The following is a 20,565-nucleotide window of genomic DNA, read 5'->3' on the forward strand; positions in this document are numbered from 1 at the left end:
TGTGTGTGTGTGTGTGTGTGTTGGGGGGTGGAGGTAACTTTTGCAATAGTCACCTCATTATAGCAAATTATTGTGAGGGCGTCTAATATCTAGTAAAAGGTTGGTCTGGCCGAGACACTCCACCACTCCACCCTTGTCATGCCCTTGTCATGCAGCACCACCGCCGAGGTGCCGCCCCGCCGCGCCGGCCACCCACCACTCCGGCCAGCTCCCCGGAGCTCATTGTGGAGAAGGAAACGCTGGGCAGCACTTGTGGAGTTTAATTCAATGCGTAAGGAAATACAACACAACAGCAGCGAGTCCAACGCTGTCTTTGCTCTTAATTCTTATCACTCTTGTCACTAACTCACTGTTCTTACAGCATGGTCTCTTTAACTCGCTGTTCCTCGCCTTACTTCTTACATGCACACTTACTACTCATTTACTGACTACTATTGACTTGGTACTGACTACTTCCCGCGTGACTGACCCGTGTTGGTCCAGCCTCAGTACTTCCTTTTATACAATATTTGTCACATCTACCGTTAAAAAAAAAGAAGAAAAAAAAAAAAAAGGCACCAATACTGGCGTCAAGATGCCGGCGGTATTGGACTATAGGTGGCAAGATGCCAGTGAAAAGAATATTTTCTTGGAACAAATTGTACCTTCACTTGTAGCAATACTTGCAGAAACCGGCGTTAACTGTGTGGAGTAGACAGTGTACGGTGGTGTAGCGGTGTGTATTGCTATGTTGGGCAGTACTGGGATGCTTTTTTTTTTTACCTTGAGTTTTGGGTGTGATTAAACGATTTTATTTATATTATGAAGTGTTTACGGAGGTCTGAAGGTTAAATAAAGGCCAGAGTCGATCGTCACTATTTCAGTCCCTACATAAATTTCTGAAGTTGTATCAAATCGCCAATGATAACCAGAATGAATATGAAAACGCGTCATGATACTGAAGGAGTTGAAAGGTTAGATAATTCAACCTTCTTGCTAAAACTCATTCGAACACGGACACCGCACCGTTGGAAAGAAGGAAGCCCTACCTCCTAATACAATATTTCGTGTATACCTCCTTATTTTAGTTTTCTTGACTCTGAAAAAGTGTTAGATAAATATATGCAGTAGTTTTATTGACTTAGTACGATGATGAAAGTGTTTTAAAGTGAGGTAAAATTTGACAGTAGGTGGGTGGTGACGTCAGCACGGCCAGGACAGCAAGAAGAGACAGCACTCAACAGCGGGACGTCAGCACCGGCCGCGGTATGGAGGTGGAGGTAGAGGAGGTGGCTAATCTTCTTTTCGAGGACGAGATTCCCGGTAAGGTGTTGCTAGTATGTGTGTGTGTGTCAGTGCGTGCATGTGTGAGTTGGTCAGCGGCAGGGTGGCTGGTGTTGGACTGACTGGCAGGGTGTTATTTTCCCCTGGTGTTATTTATTTATTACTATTATTTTTCCGCTGACAGTTTCTGTTTACATTCTGCTGTGGTGTAGTAGTGTGTGTCTTTAGGGCCGCACGCTGCCTGGTGGTGGTGGTGGTGGTGGTCTGAGGGTTTGGATAAGGTTCAGGTTCTAGTCTGTCTACTCTAAAATAGCTCCTGGATTTAAAACACATTGCAGCTTATTAATAACGTAATTGATTTGATGTGAATAATACTTGCTTTCTGTTGATCAATGTACTTCTTACAAGGACAGCTCACGTTTTTCCTCAAGATCTGACAACCACATTCCCTGGGACACCATTCAAACTGAGACACAGGAGCCACTTTAGGGTGGACAGACTATAATGTGGGAGTAAGATTATAGGTAAATTGGCACTGTCCTAATATAGTGGTCCCTCCAGCGTGCCTCATTTCTCGGCTTCCCATTCGCCGCTCTTTCGCTCAGTTGACATGACGTAGGAATGAAAATTGATTATCAAAACTAACCTGACCCTAACTTAAGCATAACCTAATCATGCTGTTGGTTTGAAGGGTTCTGAGGAAGGCATATCAGCAGTGCGTGTCACCTCAGCTAGGTTAGGTTTAATTTAATGTTGGGTTAGGTTAGGTTAAAGTTAGGGTTTGGTTAGTTTTTGTTATCATATTTTTAGTCCCATGTTGTGTCAGGCAAGTGAGTGAAGGGGGAGCCGGGAAATGAGGCAAGCTGGAGAGAGCTGCTAGGTATAAGTAAATTCAGTGATAGTCAAAAATGTGATAATTCTTCATATTAGGTTCGTCCCCATCCTTCCCTTCCCTCCATCACTCCTGAAATAAGCTAAGCATCCTGGTGGGAACGTCAGTTTTACAGTGAAGCCAAATTTAGACATTCATGAAAAATCCAAGGGTGGCACATCATAGTTTGAGACCTGGGGAAATTTGTAACCTAACCGAACCTAATAAATATGTACAGTAATACTGACCCTTTCCTCCAGCTTCTTCACCTTTGCTCCATTTCCTGCTTGTCTCCCTTTCTTTGCCCTTCACTTTGTTCCTTTCCCAGTGTAAAGGTTTGTGTGTGACTGACTTCTTTTTTCTTCTCTTTTTCTTATCTAAAAGAGGAAATCTGTCCAAGGGCAACAAAAATGGTTAAACAGAAAGGCCCACTTAGATGCCAGTCCCCGAGCAGGTCCAGGAGAGTTAGCCAAAAGAATAGGAAAAATTAATGTATGTTGCATTTCAGTAATTCTTGTTAGACAGTGTTGGTGACTTACTCTTGTGTTTCCAGAAGGTTGGAATGAGAACGATGACTTCCCTAACTACATCATCCAGTTGGCCTCCTGTGGCGTGGAGAAACTCGGTATGTCTTTTTTAATCTTGTTTTTTGTTAATATTAGGTAGAGGTGCTCAGTCCTGCTGTTCTTGTTGTAATGGCAGCCATCTTCGTGATCTTCATCTTGCCGCTACCATCCTAACATGTTGTAACTAAACTGGTAAATATGAAATTGAGCTGCAGCTGTAGTAGTGTTGCTCCCTGTTTGTTTTTGTTGGTAAGAGGGGGTGTTTATCTCTGTTTTAGCTTTTCCATCAGCTCCCCAACATTGTTTGGTGTAGGAGCTAACAAAGAATAATAAATAGTTACATAACTACATAACTTCTTGATATTTACCTACTTTATTTTCCACGAACCTTCTTGAAAGACGGGATACATTTGTATGAAGAATTAAACCTCACAGATTTGTGTTATTATACTTATAATCACTGCAGGCAAGGAGAGTGCACACCTGCGTGAAGAAAGGAATGCTATATTGGATCAGACCAAAGACCTCGCCTACACCAACTACAAGACCTTCATTCACACAGCTGAATGCTCCAAGACCATCTACAACGATGTGAGGGAAATGAATATGTCTGTCATTCATTACTATTGATGATACATAGTTCTTTATAGAAGACTGATGCAGTGTTCATCCTTCATACTTTCAAATTATATATTGTTAATCCATGCTGATTATTGATTGACATTTATGTAGTATATGAATTGCCTCTGTCACTTCCCATCTTATTGTGTTCTGATGTCATTGTTTTGCCTTACAATGAGTTTATTAATATGAGTTTGCTGCTCTGAAAGGAAAGTTTAGTGTGCAAGTGAGGCTCAGGAGCCGTATCAATAAACACTGAAAGCTAAGTTACTCTCAAAGCTGCTCTTAACTCTTAAAACAATTGACACATGACTCTTTTAATGTTGTTGGTTTGCAGTTTACCAGTGTGGAGAGTCACTTGGAGGGACTGTCTTCCTGTCTTCCTAACCTGAGAAAGAGTGTTGAGAGTTTCCTGGCCACCTCCAAGAACCTGGCCCAGTCAAGACACCTCACCTCACTCACCCTCACGAAACACACACAACTGCTTGAGGTGAGCCAGACACACCAGATCTTGTTAAGTGCAGGTGAATTGTCACTTGCAGATTAGTCTCAGTCTTAAAGTTTGTGAACAAAAAATTTTGCACGATTTGTATTTCAGTTTAGATCATTTTCAATTTTTTTCAAGGTACGTAATCTTTTTAGTTTTATACGTAAATGGAGTTTTTGTATTCACGAATTACAGAACAAAGAAATGTTTTTGACAACTTCATAAAATCAATTTCAATGTTCACATTAGATTTAGATTTGCCTGAATGTATTCCTTAGTTACCATATGTTTTGGCAGATAAACAAATTTTGTCTTAATTTCATGGTTTTAGCAGACATTGGTGGTGTAAGATAACACCTAAACTACCAAACTGTCTGTGGTGAAGTTTGGATCATTGAGCACCAGACAGTTGAGTTGATAAGGCAGTTTTTCCCCCTATATTTCAAACAAAAGAAACATCTGTCATTGTTTTTTCACAGCAGCTGTCATTGGCTAAAGCTGCATGTGACATGTATCATAGGCCTGCCTTTTTCTTCTCCCCCTCCACACCATCCCTCCACATCCCATGCTTGTCATACCTTCTTCATGTAACAAAATACAATGGTATTTTGTGCAAAATTATAAGGTCAATATTTTTGTATCTGGTGCATGGAGCAGCTCACTTTTTCTTTTTCTTTTTTAGGATGGTGCAGTTTTCACCTTATATGCTGAAGTACATAAAAAAAAAGTATATATTCAAAGTATATGCACTAGTTTAAGGTAAGACTGGTTTGTGTTTTTAAGGAGACTTGTATTGTGTGCAGATTCTTGAATTGCCGCAGCTGATGGACACCTGTGTCAGGAACGGCTATTATGAGGAGGCTCTGGAGATTGTGGCCTACGTTCGGCGGCTGGAGAAGAAACACACAGACATTCCCATTATTGTGGTAAAGTTTATTATGTGTAATTGACATTCACATCAAACAGCGAGTTGTTCATCCCATCACATTACCAAAATGACTCAGAATAATTGCAAGTATTCCGTCTGCAGGGTATTGTGAAGGAGGTACAGGCAGGCACTCGTCTCATGCTGAGCCAACTCCTGGCACAGCTGCGCTCACCCCTGGCACTGCCACAGTGCCTCAAAGTGATAGGTGACTTTGACAGTATTTTTCTGTTTCTTATAGTACATGGCTGACTGGTTTCATATGTCTTGTCTAACATCTCTCTCTCTCTCTCTCTCTCTCTCTCTCTCTCGGGGAAGTTCTTTACCTATACATACATATAACACCTTTCCAAAGAATTTCCAGATGGTCATCATGGAAGATTGACCACCCACTGTAATCCTTTCACCTTTCTTTCTTTCCCCATGTGAGTTCCTCTTGACTTGTGTGCAGATGAGTATGTAACATTTTCAAATGAATGAATAAAACTCTCCTGTGACAGATTGCAGTGAGTAATGTTGCCTCAAATCTTTCAGGCTTGTTGAGACGTCTTGATGTCTTCACTGAGCCTGAACTGAGACTGAAGTTCCTCCAAGCTCGAGACTCTTGGTTCAATGGCATCTTGAAGAGCATACCAAGGGAAGATGGTGAGATGCGGCATGAATGCCTTAATAATTTTGCGTGTTCACTTTAGTGATCAGATGAATCCTGTAATTAACCTTGAGTCATTGGATGCATTCGTTGGCCTTTGCTTTCGGCAGAGAGCAAGTTTACCAGTAGGATATATACTCATGTTGAGATGCTTTCAGAGCTGCATTGCCTTAAACATTTTTCTGTGATCCTCTTTGCTTCACATTTTATCAGAGTGTTTCTTTAAGATCCCTGACTAATGTGTTATTTCTGTGCTGTGCCAGCGTACCAGCATATCATCAAGGTGGTGGAGGCCTCCAGGGTACATCTCTTTGATATTGTCACACAGTACCGAGCCATTTTCTCTGATGACGACAACAGATTTGGTCTTGGGGACCCAGAGGTCAACGAACAAGCAATATTCCATGGCTGGATATTGCACAAGGTAAGTTTCTTCATTGTCACTACAGTGGTAGCCCTGCAATGTGTAGGTATCCATTGTGTTACATATGGATAATTTAGAATGTTCACGTTTCACCAAGATAACAAATATTGCAAAAGACTGATGAGCATTAGAAGTAATTGCTGTTTTTCCACACCGTCTCAGGTCAACCAGTTCATTAGGCTGGTGGAGAGGGACCTGCAGCGAGGTGTGGGCAGCAATCTGGAGGCCGTCCTGGCACAGTGCATGTTCTTTGGCCAGTCATTCAGCCGCATCGGAGCCGATTTCAGAAACCTCCTAATCCCTCTGTTCCAGGTGGGTGTTTGACACTTAGCAAGGTGAAGGGAAGGCAAACATTTTATTTATTTAGATTTTTAAATATCTCTTCTCTTTTTGTGTAAAGTTATTGAGTCAAATTTTCAACCTCTGCTTACCTGTTAGTTAAGTGATCCACCTCCACCTTTACAGAAAGCAGCCTTAACACAGCTTGAGAAGGACATCAGAATTGCCAATATAAAGTTTGATGAGACCCTGAGTTGTTTTTCTCTTATGGAAGCCCAACAACTGAGTTCATCCGCAACACTTCTGCCAGAAACACAGGTGAGTCGGATTGCAACACATTTGGTGTGGTAATTACTTTTCACCTCTGTTCATGAAACCTTTTACCTTAATTCATGAAGTCTTAACAGATCATGCTCTTTTAGGTGTAAATGATTGTATATTTTTTTCAGGACAAGACCAGACCACCTCTCTCTCTGATGGAGTTTGCACCGCTGGCTCACTACATGAATGGCCTGGTGGCCGCCTTCAACACCCTGCGGCAGTGTTGCCCTGTGGCCACTCTGTCAGAAGCCATGAAGCTCATCCAACAGTCTCTTGGAAAAGTGAGCAAATTGATAAACTAAAGCAGTTGTTTTCTTTAATTTGGAAAGGATTATTTGACCAAACAAAAGTGTTCGTAGTCAACAATAGAGATGTATTTATTATTTTTAAGTGGGCCTTTAAATTTTTTTTTGCTCTTGGCTAGTTTCCTGCTTGCATAAAAAAAAATAATTTGAATTAATGATGCAAAGAGATTGCTGTGTAAGTAATTATTAATTTTTGATAAAGTGGACAAAGAATATCTTTCATACAACATTTTCATGACTAATTTGCTGAATAATTTCCATTTTCTAATCAGAAGAGTTACATTTCCATTGTTGAATGTATTTTTGAGGGCAATATGAAATCTTACAATCCATTCACAGCAGATGCTGCCATTACAATTTGAAATTCAATATTTCTAAAAAGTTTTAAACGTTCAGGTTATTTCTGCCTTGCTTGAGCTGCACCGGCTGGAGAGCTCTGGCTTCACGGCTCGAGAGGTGGCATCGTTCCAGCGCATGTGCTGCGTGGTGGCCAACGACCTCTTCCCACACATCAACAAGTGTCTGCGCTTTCTTTATCCCCTCCAGCAGATAGCACTCATCACTGGTATTCCTGTTAACACACTTCAGAGACAGGTATGCACTTCACAAAAACAAAAATTCCGTTTGAAGTCCTTTTGGAGCCACTCTGTACCTTTCCTATGGTTCCACATTTTTCAAATCATGTGGTTGGTTAGCTTCTAATGTTATTTATTTTTGGCCTTTTAAGAATTAATTTTGCAATGGGCAGGGGAGAGCGCAATTTGAGTTATCCTTCTTTAGGCGGTGCTAAATGTCAGTATTGTCATTATCACATTCATACATTTTAGCAGGAAGACCTAAGTGGACCTTGTAATGCAGGACACTTCACCTCTATTCTGTACCATTGGAATTACAAGCTCCCTGTTTACCTTGCAGAACTGTGGTCAGTTGAGTAGCGAGGAGTTACTTGCCCCCATTCAGCATCTGTTACCCGAGGTGGAGGAGAAAGTACTTAACTTTGATGTGAGAGAGACCATCATAGAAGAGAGGGGTTCTGAAATAGACTTCACACAGACAGCACAGAGAGATATTCCAAGTGACAGACTAGAAGCCCCAGCTGTGATTCAGGCTAAAGCTGGGGATGCTGACCAGACTACAGATGTAACAACTCGGGAGCCTGAAACTCCCAACAATGAAACTTCTATTTCTGAAACCCCCAGCAGTACAGAAGCTCCAGGTGAAGACACTGAAGCAATGTATACATTAGGTCCAGACAATGAAGATGAACAAATTATTTCAGTACACGATGAAAGACAGTCCTCGACCGAAGAGCTGTCAGTGAAAGAGGAAAGTGTGCCGTCCTCTCACAACCCACTAGTACCAACTGATAGTGACACCCATACCATTTCTTGAACGAATACTGTACAGAATAATAATCCATGCCATAGTATGCAAGTTGATAAACAGGAACAGCTTGAGCTTGAAAGAACAGCATTATGACAGTGTACACCTTTAGTGTGGACAAACATTATGCAGTTTGGGTACTTTTCTGTATTTATATTATGTTCTGGACCTTAAGATGATTGTGGCATTTTATGCAAACAGGATGTGTGATGTTTTAACTGCTAATTGGTCTACACACATTTTTTAAGATAAGCAGGAAATTAACTTTGCATTCCTACCAAAATTTAGATAATGCAGTACTTTTATGAAACAAATACAAAAGCAGCTCAAAGTAACTAACTGTGCAAGCTAATCAGCAGCATTATCCATTATCCTTGTACTGAAAACAACCAGTCAGGTGAGATGATACACACAAGTGACCAAGTGCAGAGAACCAGTGTGTGGCCTCATATGTAGTGTAGAGGCAAGGTTGGCATCTGTGCCTCACACATACCACCAACAAGTTCTCTGTTGTACAACGTAAGTGATTATGATACTTTTTTCCTCACTGGTGTGTGTGTACCCATATATTATTGAAAATATATAAATATTTTACTGCTGCTTTCTCGCAACAACCTACTTAACCACTACTCTACCTAGCTGTCATGGAGCTTCACAGCGCAGAGGAGTATACTTAATTAAGTACATGCTCTCACTCACTGACACAGTCTTCCTTTAATTACCCTTGAAGTATTATGCTGAAGCATCTCAAACACCCACGAGTCCAGACCCACAAGCCTGCAGGCCATCATCCTCAGGAAAGTAAAATAGAATGAGAGTACTGTCAACAGCTGCAATAATTTCTGTCTGTCATATTAACTATATCCAATCTTGCGAGAATAAATCACATTAAAATAATTTTTTCATAACTCAAGGCTAAGGACTGGAGAGTAACCTGTATGAGATGCTTCAAACTTTCTCTGTGATTGTGGACATCATTCCTAACAGGCTAAGATTCATTGGACATCATTCCTAACAGGCTAAGATTCATCCAGTTAAAAAACATTTTGCATTCAGTAAATACCTAACATTACCAGAAGTAACTGCATATCACAAAGACAGAACTGGAGCCATTACATCAACAAAATTACTAACCATAAAAGTGTAGTACAAATATGCATATACAAAGTGATCGTGTCACACGCATGATTTGGAAGAAAAAAATACAACACCGCCCCATAAAAAGCACCGAGTTCCACAGTATAAAAAATCTACCTGCTACACATTGCGCATCTTCCGATCATCCCTAATGGTCGGCAATACAAACAGTGAGACTTGGCAGCTTACCTTGCCCAACTGTGGTGTCAACTCTCACAGTAAGGCACTCAGTCCAAACACAGCTCCACAATACCTCTGAAACAACTCAATGTGCTCTACTTCATGCAAAGGAATGTAGTGACAAAGTAAGAAATATCGTAAGAATGCTTACAAATAAATTGCTGTATGCCCTCCAGCCTCCAGGGAACACAACCCAGGAGAAAGAAGGGCCAATGTTACTTCCACATCCAGAATGCACAAGCTCACGTCATTCAACAAAATATTTTGACAGACAAGTTCTGGAGTCATTCAGGGAAGACCATTATCATTCAAAACCCACACCTCCTATATACAATGTAAAGCAAATCAAGATTGTTTCCACCACCAACTTATGTAATGGCCAAGATTGTTTCCACCACCAACTTATGTAATGGCCAAGATTGTTTCCACCACCAACTTAAGTAATGGCATCTTAAGTCCCAGCACCAATTAATAAGGAATATAGCCTCAAATTAATCTTAAATGCCTTACAATTCATGTGTGGTAAACTGACCAATCACTTAAACTCGATAGCCTCACACTGTACTGTGCAGTAAAATTCAATCAATTATGACAAGCTGAAGACAAAAATATCCCATGATTCTTAGAAAGCACCCCAAACTTATCTCAGGAAACAATACTGGACACCTCTCACTGCAGTGTTCATTGAGACACAGACATGATGTTAACAGGGAGGCTTTGGTCTGTCCCCCACACCACCAGCCTGCTCATACACCGCACACGCCACCTGCACCGCTAGACTGTCCGTGTTCTCTTGAGTTGAGGCCTCGGCATACACTCGAACAACATCTTCCGTGCCTGAAGGCCGCACAAAGGATCTGCCTTTTGGGAAGTTGGCAACAATTTTATTGATAGTGTCTTGTAAGCCTGCTGGTGTGACGCAGACTCGCTCAGCATCAGTCGTGGTGATCACAGCCCTGTCAGCCACCATCACCTGAAACAGTAATTTTTCACTTTGGTTGCAAAACTACAGCTGCCTTCTTTCAGTTCACTCCTTCAAATCAAATTATCTATGTTGTACAGCAGGTTTACTGAATATTTCATTATCATTTCTTATCAAGGAACAGTGTGGGTCAGTCATTCATGGGTTAAGCTGCAGCCACATTCCTTTGTCTAGGTGCTACAAATAATGTGTTTATTTTACTACTATTGAATCCACTTTTCCTTAAGATCCCACCAAAGAAATAAACAAGTAGTTCAACAACCTGAAAATTATGATAAAAAGTAAAAATGTTTGCCAAAACCTTCACAATTTTTTATCACTTCTATACATCAACTTTTCTCTTTTTTTCTCGTTTTATTTAGTATTCAGAGATATTGCCAAACAAATATATCCTACTACAATCCACTATTTACCAACAGTCTTCCTTCCAAATCCCCAAACTTTGTACTGAAGCAATTAATGATGACAGTACATCAATTGCATTGAGGAGCATTGCACAACACCTCACAAACACTGCAACATTGAATACCAGACAACAGGAGCATACCTTCATTTGTCTGTTTGGCAGGTCAGTGTAGGCAGCGTTCCAGTCCAGCGCTGACCAACCACGAGCATGAAGTACCGTCTCCACCAGAAACATGTCGGAGATGGCATCCCCGACTGACTCATTGATGACGTCAAGCACCTGAGCCAACTTTTCTGCCTGAGCGTTCTTAGCTGAAACATGATGGCTTGTGTTTAGTGTGTGAACAAGGAAGGAATGGAGGATTACAAAGACTATGTGAAGTGTGATGTTGACCTGGTTTATTTCAATCAGAATGGCCATAATGTTTGGTATTTATAGGATGACAAGTACGAGGAATTTGACATAGGGAAACGGTGATGATTTAAATTGACACAAGATAAATAAACAATCCATATGTAATGAACAAACTAAAATCACATAGATAGCTAGCTGTGATGATCTCAAGACACCCAACAAGAATTGAAAAAAAATTATGGCACCACAACAATGAAACCATAGTGCCAGCTAAATCCTCACCACTTGTGCCATTAACTTTTTATACAACAAGAGCATACACCTTCACTATAGACAAAGCTGCTCTCACTACTGGTTCCTTCCTGCTGCTTACCCTGGGCAGATTCCTTGATGGCAGCTATGAGTAAATCCTCACTACTGTTGCACCATTAACTCTTTGTGACATGAAGAGCACACACCTTCACAACAGTCTTGCTGCTCCCACCCTTGCTACACTCACCCTTGGCAGCTTCCTTGATGGCTTGTCTGGCAGAGCTGGAGACAATCACAGTACCATGACCATTTGCCTCAAAGTAAACACCAATATCGAAGTCCTGGGCAGCATGGTGGAGGTGCTTCACGCCGGTCTTGACGCAAGCCACAGGCACGCCAAGCTTGTCTGTGATGTAGGCTGTGGATGCTCCATTGGCATAGGCAGTCTGGACCAGGCCAAGGTTCAGCTTCAACCCTGATAATACAAACAAAAGGTTCAGCTTCATTCCTGACAAACAAAAAGATTCACTTCCATGTTATAGATTTGTCATAATCATCGATTTAAAAGACATTAATTTTTTTTTTCCCATTAAGTTATATATTTTCCATCATCTCTGCTTGGTGAATACAAGTATATCTATGCTTATTTTCACTCAATATCCTCAAATATATCATCACAACTAACAAAAAATGCTGAAAATAAACCAGCATATAAAATAGCAGAGGCTGGTGAAGTACTGTGCTCAAGATGGTTACTCACAATCAAGCTTTTATCTTGTAGACAATAAGACAAAAAATGGCTAACTTTACACTCACCAGACCCTGCTACCAACTCCTTCAAGTAGCCAGCGACCAAGGTAGCAATCTTGTCCCCGTCCAGCATGTAGTACTGGCCGCTGCCGTCCACAAAGCTGTACATCACACGGTCAGCGTCTCCGTCCACTGACACACACCTCACATTCTGTGTCTTGGGCACACCCTCAGGCCACTTCTGCTGGACCTTTCCCATGCAAGCAATACAGTCAGAAAAATGGGTATTCTGTATGTCCATTACTTATTTTCTATACTTCTGTACACTTCAGAGTAAGAAAGGACTCCTGGCTATCTGGTATCTACCCACACACAACACTTGAACAACAACAGTTCTTAAAGGAGAAAGGATTAGTTCTAACACATCAATTGTTTTTTGTATAAAATAGCATTTACCAGCCAATTTTTCTTAGTCCATTGTAGATTTGCCTTGATGGATGATTAGAATACATTTTAGAATACATCATTATGCATTACAAAAACAAAGCATGTGTTTACCATGATGGATGACTAGAACAGATTGTGCACAACACAGTTATTAACCGAAGCAACAAGCCATGTATCTGACACTGTGTTAAGCAAAGGCTACAGCAAACACTCCTGCCAGACTTGCCTTGACATAGTCAGCGCCACACAGGTGGTTGAGGACGCCCTCGCCCTTGTTGTACATGGTGACCTTGAGGGCATCCTGCAAGTGCTTGGTGAACTCCTCCATGGCCAGTGCTCCCACGCCATTCGCCCCATCAAACAAGATCACCGGTTCATAGTTTCCATTGCAGGCGCCGCCAGACCGAAGACTGACAAAGGCCTGAGATATCTTCTTGTAGTATCCCTCAATGGTTGGCTCACCATACCTGGAGGAGGTCATTGTACTGGACACCTACTTTGTTTGGTGCACACACACACACACACTCACCACTACTGTGTCAGGCAAGTCCATTCAAATGTGAACCAATACATCACCATCCAAAGAGCAACATACCAAACTGGACTTGTACAGAAGACAGCAAAGACTCCCATGAATAACACATCAGTGGCATTCCATAAGACAAAGTTGCCTAATTTGATAAACTTTTTAATTGGAATCACCACTCACTAAAAGCAATACCTATAATTTCAGGAATTTTAAACGGATACAAATGGAAATTCAGAATTAAAAAATGGACAAAATTACCTATTTCATCCTAGTTTTTAATATTTGTATACAAATCAAGTTTTGTTGTATTTCAATGGACACTGCCACCACCATCACCACAACTACCACTAAGACACAACCACCACCACCACCACGTACTCGCCCCCATCGTTGTGGCAGGTCACCATGTAGTGAAGCACAGGTGTAGAAACGACGCCAAGGTCCTTCACCTCACCACCCACCGCCGCCACACCAGCCAGCACAGCATCACGCAGGCCGTTGCTGCTGGGCCTGAAGAGATGCAAGTCAGTTAACAGTTAGTATTTCCAGTCTTCAATAACTGGCAACCTAATCTTTTTCAATAACTCAAGAAGTTTGCTAAAAGACAACAAAGATAAATTCAAGAAAATCCAAAAATAGTTTGTATACATTTAGTAGTTAACCAAGTCTTTAATTCTGCAAAGAAAGAAACTATCTGCAATACTTGTACCAAATTTCCTCTCCTTCTTACACCAATCTCTTCATTACCACAAGGCATACCATCTCTTCACTACCACAAGGCATACAATAAACACACAAATCAAAATAGCCACCTTGTGTCTCTGCCGACAATGACAAGTGCAGCATTGCCAGTGTTGATCTTGGCAGCGCTGGTGATGGCCTCCAGTGCTGCAGCAATGCCATCATCAGTGGCATTGACCAGCGTGGTGGCATGTGCCTCCCAGGCGGGGGCAAGCATCTCCCCCTGAGGGTCCACCAGCTTCACTCCGTTGTCAGGCACCGGGTTGTGTGAGGCGGTGATCATCACACCAATGGCCGCTGACAAAACACATGAGGCTCATCAAAGTCAAGAAACTAATAGAAAATTCCACATGTTTGATTCTCTATACATGTCTATTTACAAGCATTCAAATACTGTTTGACTATATCATTCAATCATAAATTGTCACTTGAATTAATGTAATGCAGGTGTCCATAGCAGATATGTAATGCAAAACCCAAATGAAACAAACAAATTGTAGGATACTGGACAAGTTCAACTCACATGAAAGTGAAAAAAACAAGATAAAAAGTTACGTATGCAACATGATATCTGGACATGAAGATTAAAAAGTAATTAACAGAGAACTGTGATAAGAGATAAAAGGACAAAATATGTTACAAAAATGTCAGTCCAAATAAATATATTACTGAGATCACTATGGTGGCTTACCCCGTGTGTCCCTGGACCGCATGGCTGCCAGGATGCCCATGCGGTACATGACAAAGTCCAGCTCCTCAGCCCTGGACAAATATACCACCATTAGTCACAAGCCTGGCTCTCACACACCACAGGTCAGACACACAAACATACAATATCAACCATCTGATCTCTATGAATATCCTGAAAATTAACAGGTCCTTTAGATCTAGACCGAATCACTATTTCATTATAAGATCATATGCCAAGTTCGCAGGGCAGGAGTGCTGTAGTTTCCCTAGTCTTCATTGCAGTACCCTGTCATGAGTGGTCTTAAAACAATCAACATCAATTTCAAAGTCAAGCATTCACCCAAATAATCTTTCCCTCTACTCAATGATTAATTCATTCTAATGGTAATTTTTCTTATGAGTTACAAATGTGATGGAGGTACAGTACTATGATGGGACTAAACAATTCAGTATAATGCAAAACCATGAAGATCTTGCACTGAAAAAGCAACTAATAACTCAATAAGGAAATTCTAATAAATCTATTTCAATTACAACAAATAACAAATTCATCCATCAAGCTGTAGTTTTATCAGCTTCTATCACTGGTCTTATCTTTCTTCACACAAATGATCTGATAAGGCCTGTAGCTGTTAAGGACAAGATAGTATTGATTCCCTGTCGCTGCCGGGCAACATTTAATAAAATTTTGCTGCCTCTGTACTGTTTTTATTCACATTTAGGAAGGTTTATTTAATCCTACCTAAAGAAATCACCTTTTTTCATACAGGTAAGTTACTTTATTAATACCAAATTATTTTCATATTACAACCTGGACCACTTCACCAGATTAACTAGTTACTTTTATAAATACGTACATACCTAACTCTTATCAGATTGAGATTGCTTTAATTATCATCACTTATCAAATTATTTTATTACATACCACTTCTCAGATGCTCAAATTATTTTATGGATTGTATCTTATGGGTAATTATCCATCAAACTGTCAACTTAATACCACTTAACTGATTAACAAAATGCTTAGTAAACAATAGTTCTCAAACCGGCAAGCTGTCCATCACCTGTCACACACCACACACTATCACACCTGTCACACCCTTCACCACACCACACCTGCCACACATTCTACCACACCACACCTGCTACACACTCCACCACACCATACCACACTCTTAATACCACCACACCACACCTGTCACTCTCAACACCACCACACCACATCTGTCACACTTTCAACACTACCACACCAACCCAAACCACACCAGTCACACATACATTTCCTGATTTCCAATGTTAAATTCCCACATATTCCTGGATTCCCATTTAAATTCCCATCCTTTGCTAGATTCCTATTGAAGGATACCAATACATTCCTAAATTCCAACTCATTCCCACTTTCCTAATCACCACAGTATAATGAGATTCTTAATTCCCACATGTGCATTCCTAGATTCCTAATTTATTCATCTGCATTCATATATCCCTAATTCCTGCATGTACATTCCCAGATTCCTAAACTGTTCATATACATTTCAAGACATTTGTCCCTCACTTCTGGATAACTCTTATGGACTTTAAAGGAACTGACAACCCAGTGGGCCTTTTTTTCCATTTTTTGTTGTTCTTGGCCAGTTCCTCTCCTCCATAAAGAAAAAAAACATACATCCCTAATTCTTCATTTTTTTTCTTTTAGGTAAGCGGGAAGATCGGCCAGGGGAAAAAATGCAATAAAGAAAGTCCACTGAGGTGCCAGATCCCCAAACAAGCTGAACAGAAAACAATAGAAGGGGATTCCAAGGATGGTATGGGAGCCCTCTTTTTTATTTTAATTTTGTGTGAAGAATGTAAGTGTAAATAGATGCATGTAGTTTTGTGAAGAAAGTTTCCTGCCAGTATATTACAATTCTTAATTCATACCTACTCATTTCTAGATTCCTAATTCACTCACACACTCCCAGATTCCAAACACTACTACATTGCTGGATTCCTAATTTGCTCATATACATTTGGAATCCGAATTAATATCAACATTCCCACATTTTTTCATTCATACTTATGCATTCCAAGATTCCTAATACATAGCAATATATTCCAAGATTCCTAAGTCACATCTGTAGCATTCCCAGACTTCCAATTCACACCTGTACTATTCCAACACTACTAATTAACACCTGTGGCATTCCTAGACAACACCTGCATTACATTCCCAGATTCCTAATTCATACCTATATATTCAAAGATTCCTGATTCACACCTGTAGCATTCCCTCACTTACAATTCACACTTGTAGCATTCCAAGACCACCAATTAACACCTGTAACATTCCTAGACAATACCTGCATTACATTCCAAGATTCCTAAGTCACATATAGCATTCCCAGACTATCAATTCACACCTGTAGCATTCCAACACTACTAATTAACACCTGTGACATTCCTGCATTACATTCCAAGATTCCTAATTCATTGCTATACATTCCCAGATTCCAGCATCACACCTGTAACATTCCTGTGGCATTCCTAGACAACACCTGCATTACATTCCCAGATTCCTAATTCATAGCTATACATTCCAGGATTCCTAAGTCACACCTGTACTATTCCAAGACTACTAATTAACACCTGTGGCATTCCTAGACAACACCTGCATTACATTCCCAGATTCCTAATTTATAGCTATACATTCCAGGATTCCGAAGTCATAACTGTACTATTCCAAGACTACTAATTAACACCTGTGGCATTCCTAGACAACACCTGCATTACATTCCCAGATTCCTAATTTATAGCTATACATTCCAGGATTCCTAAGTCATACCTGTACTATTCCAAAATTACTGATGAACACCTGTGGCATTCCTAAACACCTGCATTATATTCCAAGATACTTTTTTTTTCCTTTTTTCCGTCCCTAACACCTGCAAATCCTAACATGCCATCCCCACACCTGTAATTCCCGACTAATTACACACCTGCCCTTGACCCACACACCTGCCGTGACCTCCCATATGGCCACAGAGGGGAGAATGTTGCCCCTATCTAACTGTCACCTGGCATTTACACACAGACACACGGACAGACTGGTTTTCACACCGCTACGTAAAAAAAAAAAAAAAAGGAAAATTCTTTGGAAATCGCCGGTTTCTTAGTAACTACAGGTGGTTTTGAGGTAATTAAAGTGTCAATGGGTACTCACTTCGTCCTGAATCCCGCTGTTCCATATTTAACCGTCTTTGTGGTTGTTTTAGGGTGAGATTCCTTTGCTAGACGGACTGCCTCTGCGAACATCTTCCCACTCTCCATAGTGACAGGTGACTGGCCGGCCGCTGCCCCGCCCCGCCCCCGCCGCTGCCAGCCACGTTCCTGTCTAGTTGCCATCTTTTCACTTGTGTTTAGCCGCTCAAACTAGATCAAATAGTCCATTCCCTCTATTCAGTTGCAGTTTATAGGTTTACATAGACTAGATATGCAAATTATGTTACTATTTCATGTATTTCTCTTTTTAATCAACCGGCCACCTCCTGTTACAGTTGCCATCTCTTCACTTAATTGTCTTTAGCTGCTCAAACTGGATCAAATAGTCAAATTCTTCTAATTAGTTACAGTTTATAGGTTACCATAGGCTAGATATGCAAAATACGCCTTATTCCATCTACTTTCTCTCATTACCATTGCCCGGTCTTCTCATTTGCCATCTCTTCACTTAATTGTCTTAACCTAGCTACTCAAACTAGATCAAATATTCCAATCCCTCTAATTAATTAAACTTTATAGATTTACATAGAGTATGTATGCAAAATACGCCTTAATCATTTTACCTATTTTTTTCTCATTATTACCTGGCCACCTCCTGCCATAGTTGCCATCTCTTCACTTAATTATCTTTACCTAGCACCTCAAACTAGATCAAATAGCCCAATTCCTGTAATCAGTTACAGTTTATAGGTTTACATAGACTAGATGTGCAAATTACGCCCTATTCCACGTACTTTTTCTCATAATCAGCCGGCTGCTCCTATCACAGCTGTTGTATCTTCCCTTGCCGACTGGTACCCATAATAGCGAGGTAAAACAGTCTCATCCACCCATTTGGTCAAAGTTTATGAATTCACACTAACTTGGTTTATAAAGTACACGTAATACCACTTTTTCTCCTTTTTTCTGCCATGTAATAGTTGTCAACCTCGCCGGCAGCATAATATGAGAGTTGCCATTATTGCCATATCCATCGCGTTGACCAGGGAAACTAGTCACACTGCAATTGTTATATAGACTTACGTAAACTAGCTATATAAACTCACTTAATTCCATCTATTTCCTTTTATAATGGTGGTATAGTATTGGTATAACGAGATAATTTTTTTTTATTTAACGATTTATTTATTTATTATTTATTTTTTTTTTTCGTGTAATCTATCAATCAGTCAGTCGGATATAAGTTGTGGCCCTCGTCTAACCAGTGTCCCTAACCAGCTTGTTATCCTCATGTCTTGCAGGAAAGCACTATAGCTAGATAGATGAAGCAACAATAAAAACATAACCTACATCAAACGAAACTCAAAATATTTACTCATGCATCTCATTCTTTCTCACAATCTTTCACACAGTTGTTCCTTCACACAATCCCAGCCGCTAACAATTCATTCACTCTCTTTCAATACTTTAGCCATATTCTCAAACTAAACAATCACTCAAAACAACCAATTTCTCTACCATATCCCTTTTCGATTTAATAAAGGAGCCCATTCAAACCCAAATTACGTACTATATAGTAGATTGATATACACTTTCTCGTTGCAGATACACACACTACCAACTTAAAACAAGATAAATAAACTGAATAACCACTCAAAGCACCCAGTTTCTCTATCATATCCCTTTCTAATTTAATAAGTACCCCATTTAAGTCCAGATTACTATATAGTAGATCAATATATTCTTTCTCTTTGCTGATACACACAATATCAATGCTTAGGAAAGATGAATAACTGAATAACCACTTAAACGACAAATTACGATCATGTATCCCTTTCTAATTTAATAAAGTACCCCATTCAGATCCAAAATTACTATACAGTAAATCAATATATTCCTTCATCTTTGCTGATACACACAAAATCAATGCCTAAAAAGATAAACTCACGTTCTTCACATTTTATCATCACTTCCCTCTGATCACTTGTAACGGAAGAGCATTGTCATAAGAGAAAATGGTCTAGTCTACTTTAATGTAGCCTTACCAGCATTTCATGACAGTTTTTCCTGGTTGGTTTCACATCTGACAAAACTCACTACTTGATTTAATAACCTCAGGTTACATGATAGATAGATAGATAGATAGATAGAGAGAGAGAGAGAGAGAGAGAGAGAGAGAGAGAGAGAGAGAGAGAGAGCAGAACTTTTCATCCAATGTTTTCTTCCTTTTTCTTTTCTTTCTCCTTTCTCTCTTTTTTTCTTCCACTTACCTTCCTCTCCCTCCACTTGAAAGCAGCTGCCAATGAAACAATTAATTAAAGACTTACAAAAGATACCAGTCCTTTACCCTGTCAAGTCCCCAGCAAGGTCAATGACTGCAACACTCTAACAAAGCAGGTTCATATATTCCATTCTAGAACACTACATAACAAGAACACAGACAGGTATTTTTTAGTGGTACACCTGAGCCACATTGCAATGCACCCCACCTCATTAAAATACTCATATCTTTAACCACCTTGATTTCCCAACAATGTTATTTTTTTCCTGATATATTTTTGTCATTTAGTGATTTGGGGATTTCACTAGTACCATTTTGAAAGCACACAGGGATGATTATGTTGGTTCGCAAGTGTGTTTTTCCTCTCAGTGGTGCAGTTCTTGTTAAACTATCACAAGAGTCACAAAAACACCCTTGGGAACACTGACATCTTCCACTGGAGTCTGTTACAAGTCATAAAGCTAAGGCATTCATACAGAGAACCAGTCCCTGAATGTTAACCACCATGTATGTATGTGTGTCTG

General features: G+C 40.2%; 2 protein-coding genes across 3 annotated transcripts in view; one reads left to right on the forward strand and one right to left on the reverse strand.

The window, feature by feature from the left end:
• LOC123508590 (conserved oligomeric Golgi complex subunit 8-like) overlaps positions 1-8,690 on the forward strand; it is a 12,130-nt gene extending 3,440 nt beyond the window's left edge. For both annotated transcript variants that reach the window (XM_045262365.1, XM_045262366.1), the window contains exons 2-14: positions 1,167-1,302; positions 2,688-2,759; positions 3,167-3,291; positions 3,659-3,811; positions 4,612-4,734; positions 4,839-4,941; positions 5,268-5,378; positions 5,646-5,806; positions 5,969-6,118; positions 6,272-6,403; positions 6,535-6,687; positions 7,108-7,305; positions 7,627-8,690. In XM_045262365.1, the coding sequence (XP_045118300.1) occupies positions 1,248-1,302; positions 2,688-2,759; positions 3,167-3,291; positions 3,659-3,811; positions 4,612-4,734; positions 4,839-4,941; positions 5,268-5,378; positions 5,646-5,806; positions 5,969-6,118; positions 6,272-6,403; positions 6,535-6,687; positions 7,108-7,305; positions 7,627-8,103 (2,013 nt within the window). In that variant the 5' untranslated portion in view covers positions 1,167-1,247 and the 3' untranslated portion in view covers positions 8,104-8,690. The remainder of the gene's footprint in view (positions 1-1,166; positions 1,303-2,687; positions 2,760-3,166; positions 3,292-3,658; positions 3,812-4,611; positions 4,735-4,838; positions 4,942-5,267; positions 5,379-5,645; positions 5,807-5,968; positions 6,119-6,271; positions 6,404-6,534; positions 6,688-7,107; positions 7,306-7,626) is intronic.
• LOC123508591 (phosphoacetylglucosamine mutase-like) lies at positions 8,224-17,919 on the reverse strand. The gene is made up of 9 exons (XM_045262367.1): positions 17,762-17,919; positions 14,564-14,634; positions 13,944-14,169; positions 13,510-13,641; positions 12,829-13,069; positions 12,222-12,405; positions 11,653-11,880; positions 10,941-11,110; positions 8,224-10,384 (listed from the first exon to the last, which is right to left on the reverse strand). Exons 1-9 carry the CDS (start codon positions 17,866-17,868, stop codon positions 10,115-10,117), a joined length of 1,629 nt encoding a protein of 542 aa, XP_045118302.1. The 5' UTR covers positions 17,869-17,919; the 3' UTR covers positions 8,224-10,114.
• Positions 17,920-20,565: the final 2,646 nt, after the last annotated feature.

The sequence above is a fragment of the Portunus trituberculatus genome, chromosome 25 (assembly GCF_017591435.1).
Source record: "Portunus trituberculatus isolate SZX2019 chromosome 25, ASM1759143v1, whole genome shotgun sequence".
Lineage (NCBI taxonomy): Eukaryota > Metazoa > Arthropoda > Malacostraca > Decapoda > Portunidae > Portunus > Portunus trituberculatus.

What these genes read in the sequence shown, in the direction of transcription:
- LOC123508591 (XM_045262367.1), bottom strand. Translation starts at nt 17,868, where the DNA reads ATGGAGAGTGGGAAGATGTTCGCAGAGGCAGTCCGTCTAGCAAAGGAA. An exon ending in TGCCACAACGATGGGGGCGA is followed by an intron (nt 13,070 to 13,509) that starts GTACGTGGTGGT and finishes GACCTCCTCCAG; the next exon opens with GTATGGTGAGCCAACCATTG. An exon ending in CATCAAGGAAGCTGCCAAGG is followed by an intron (nt 11,111 to 11,652) that starts GTGAGTGTAGCA and finishes ATCATGTTTCAG; the next exon opens with CTAAGAACGCTCAGGCAGAA.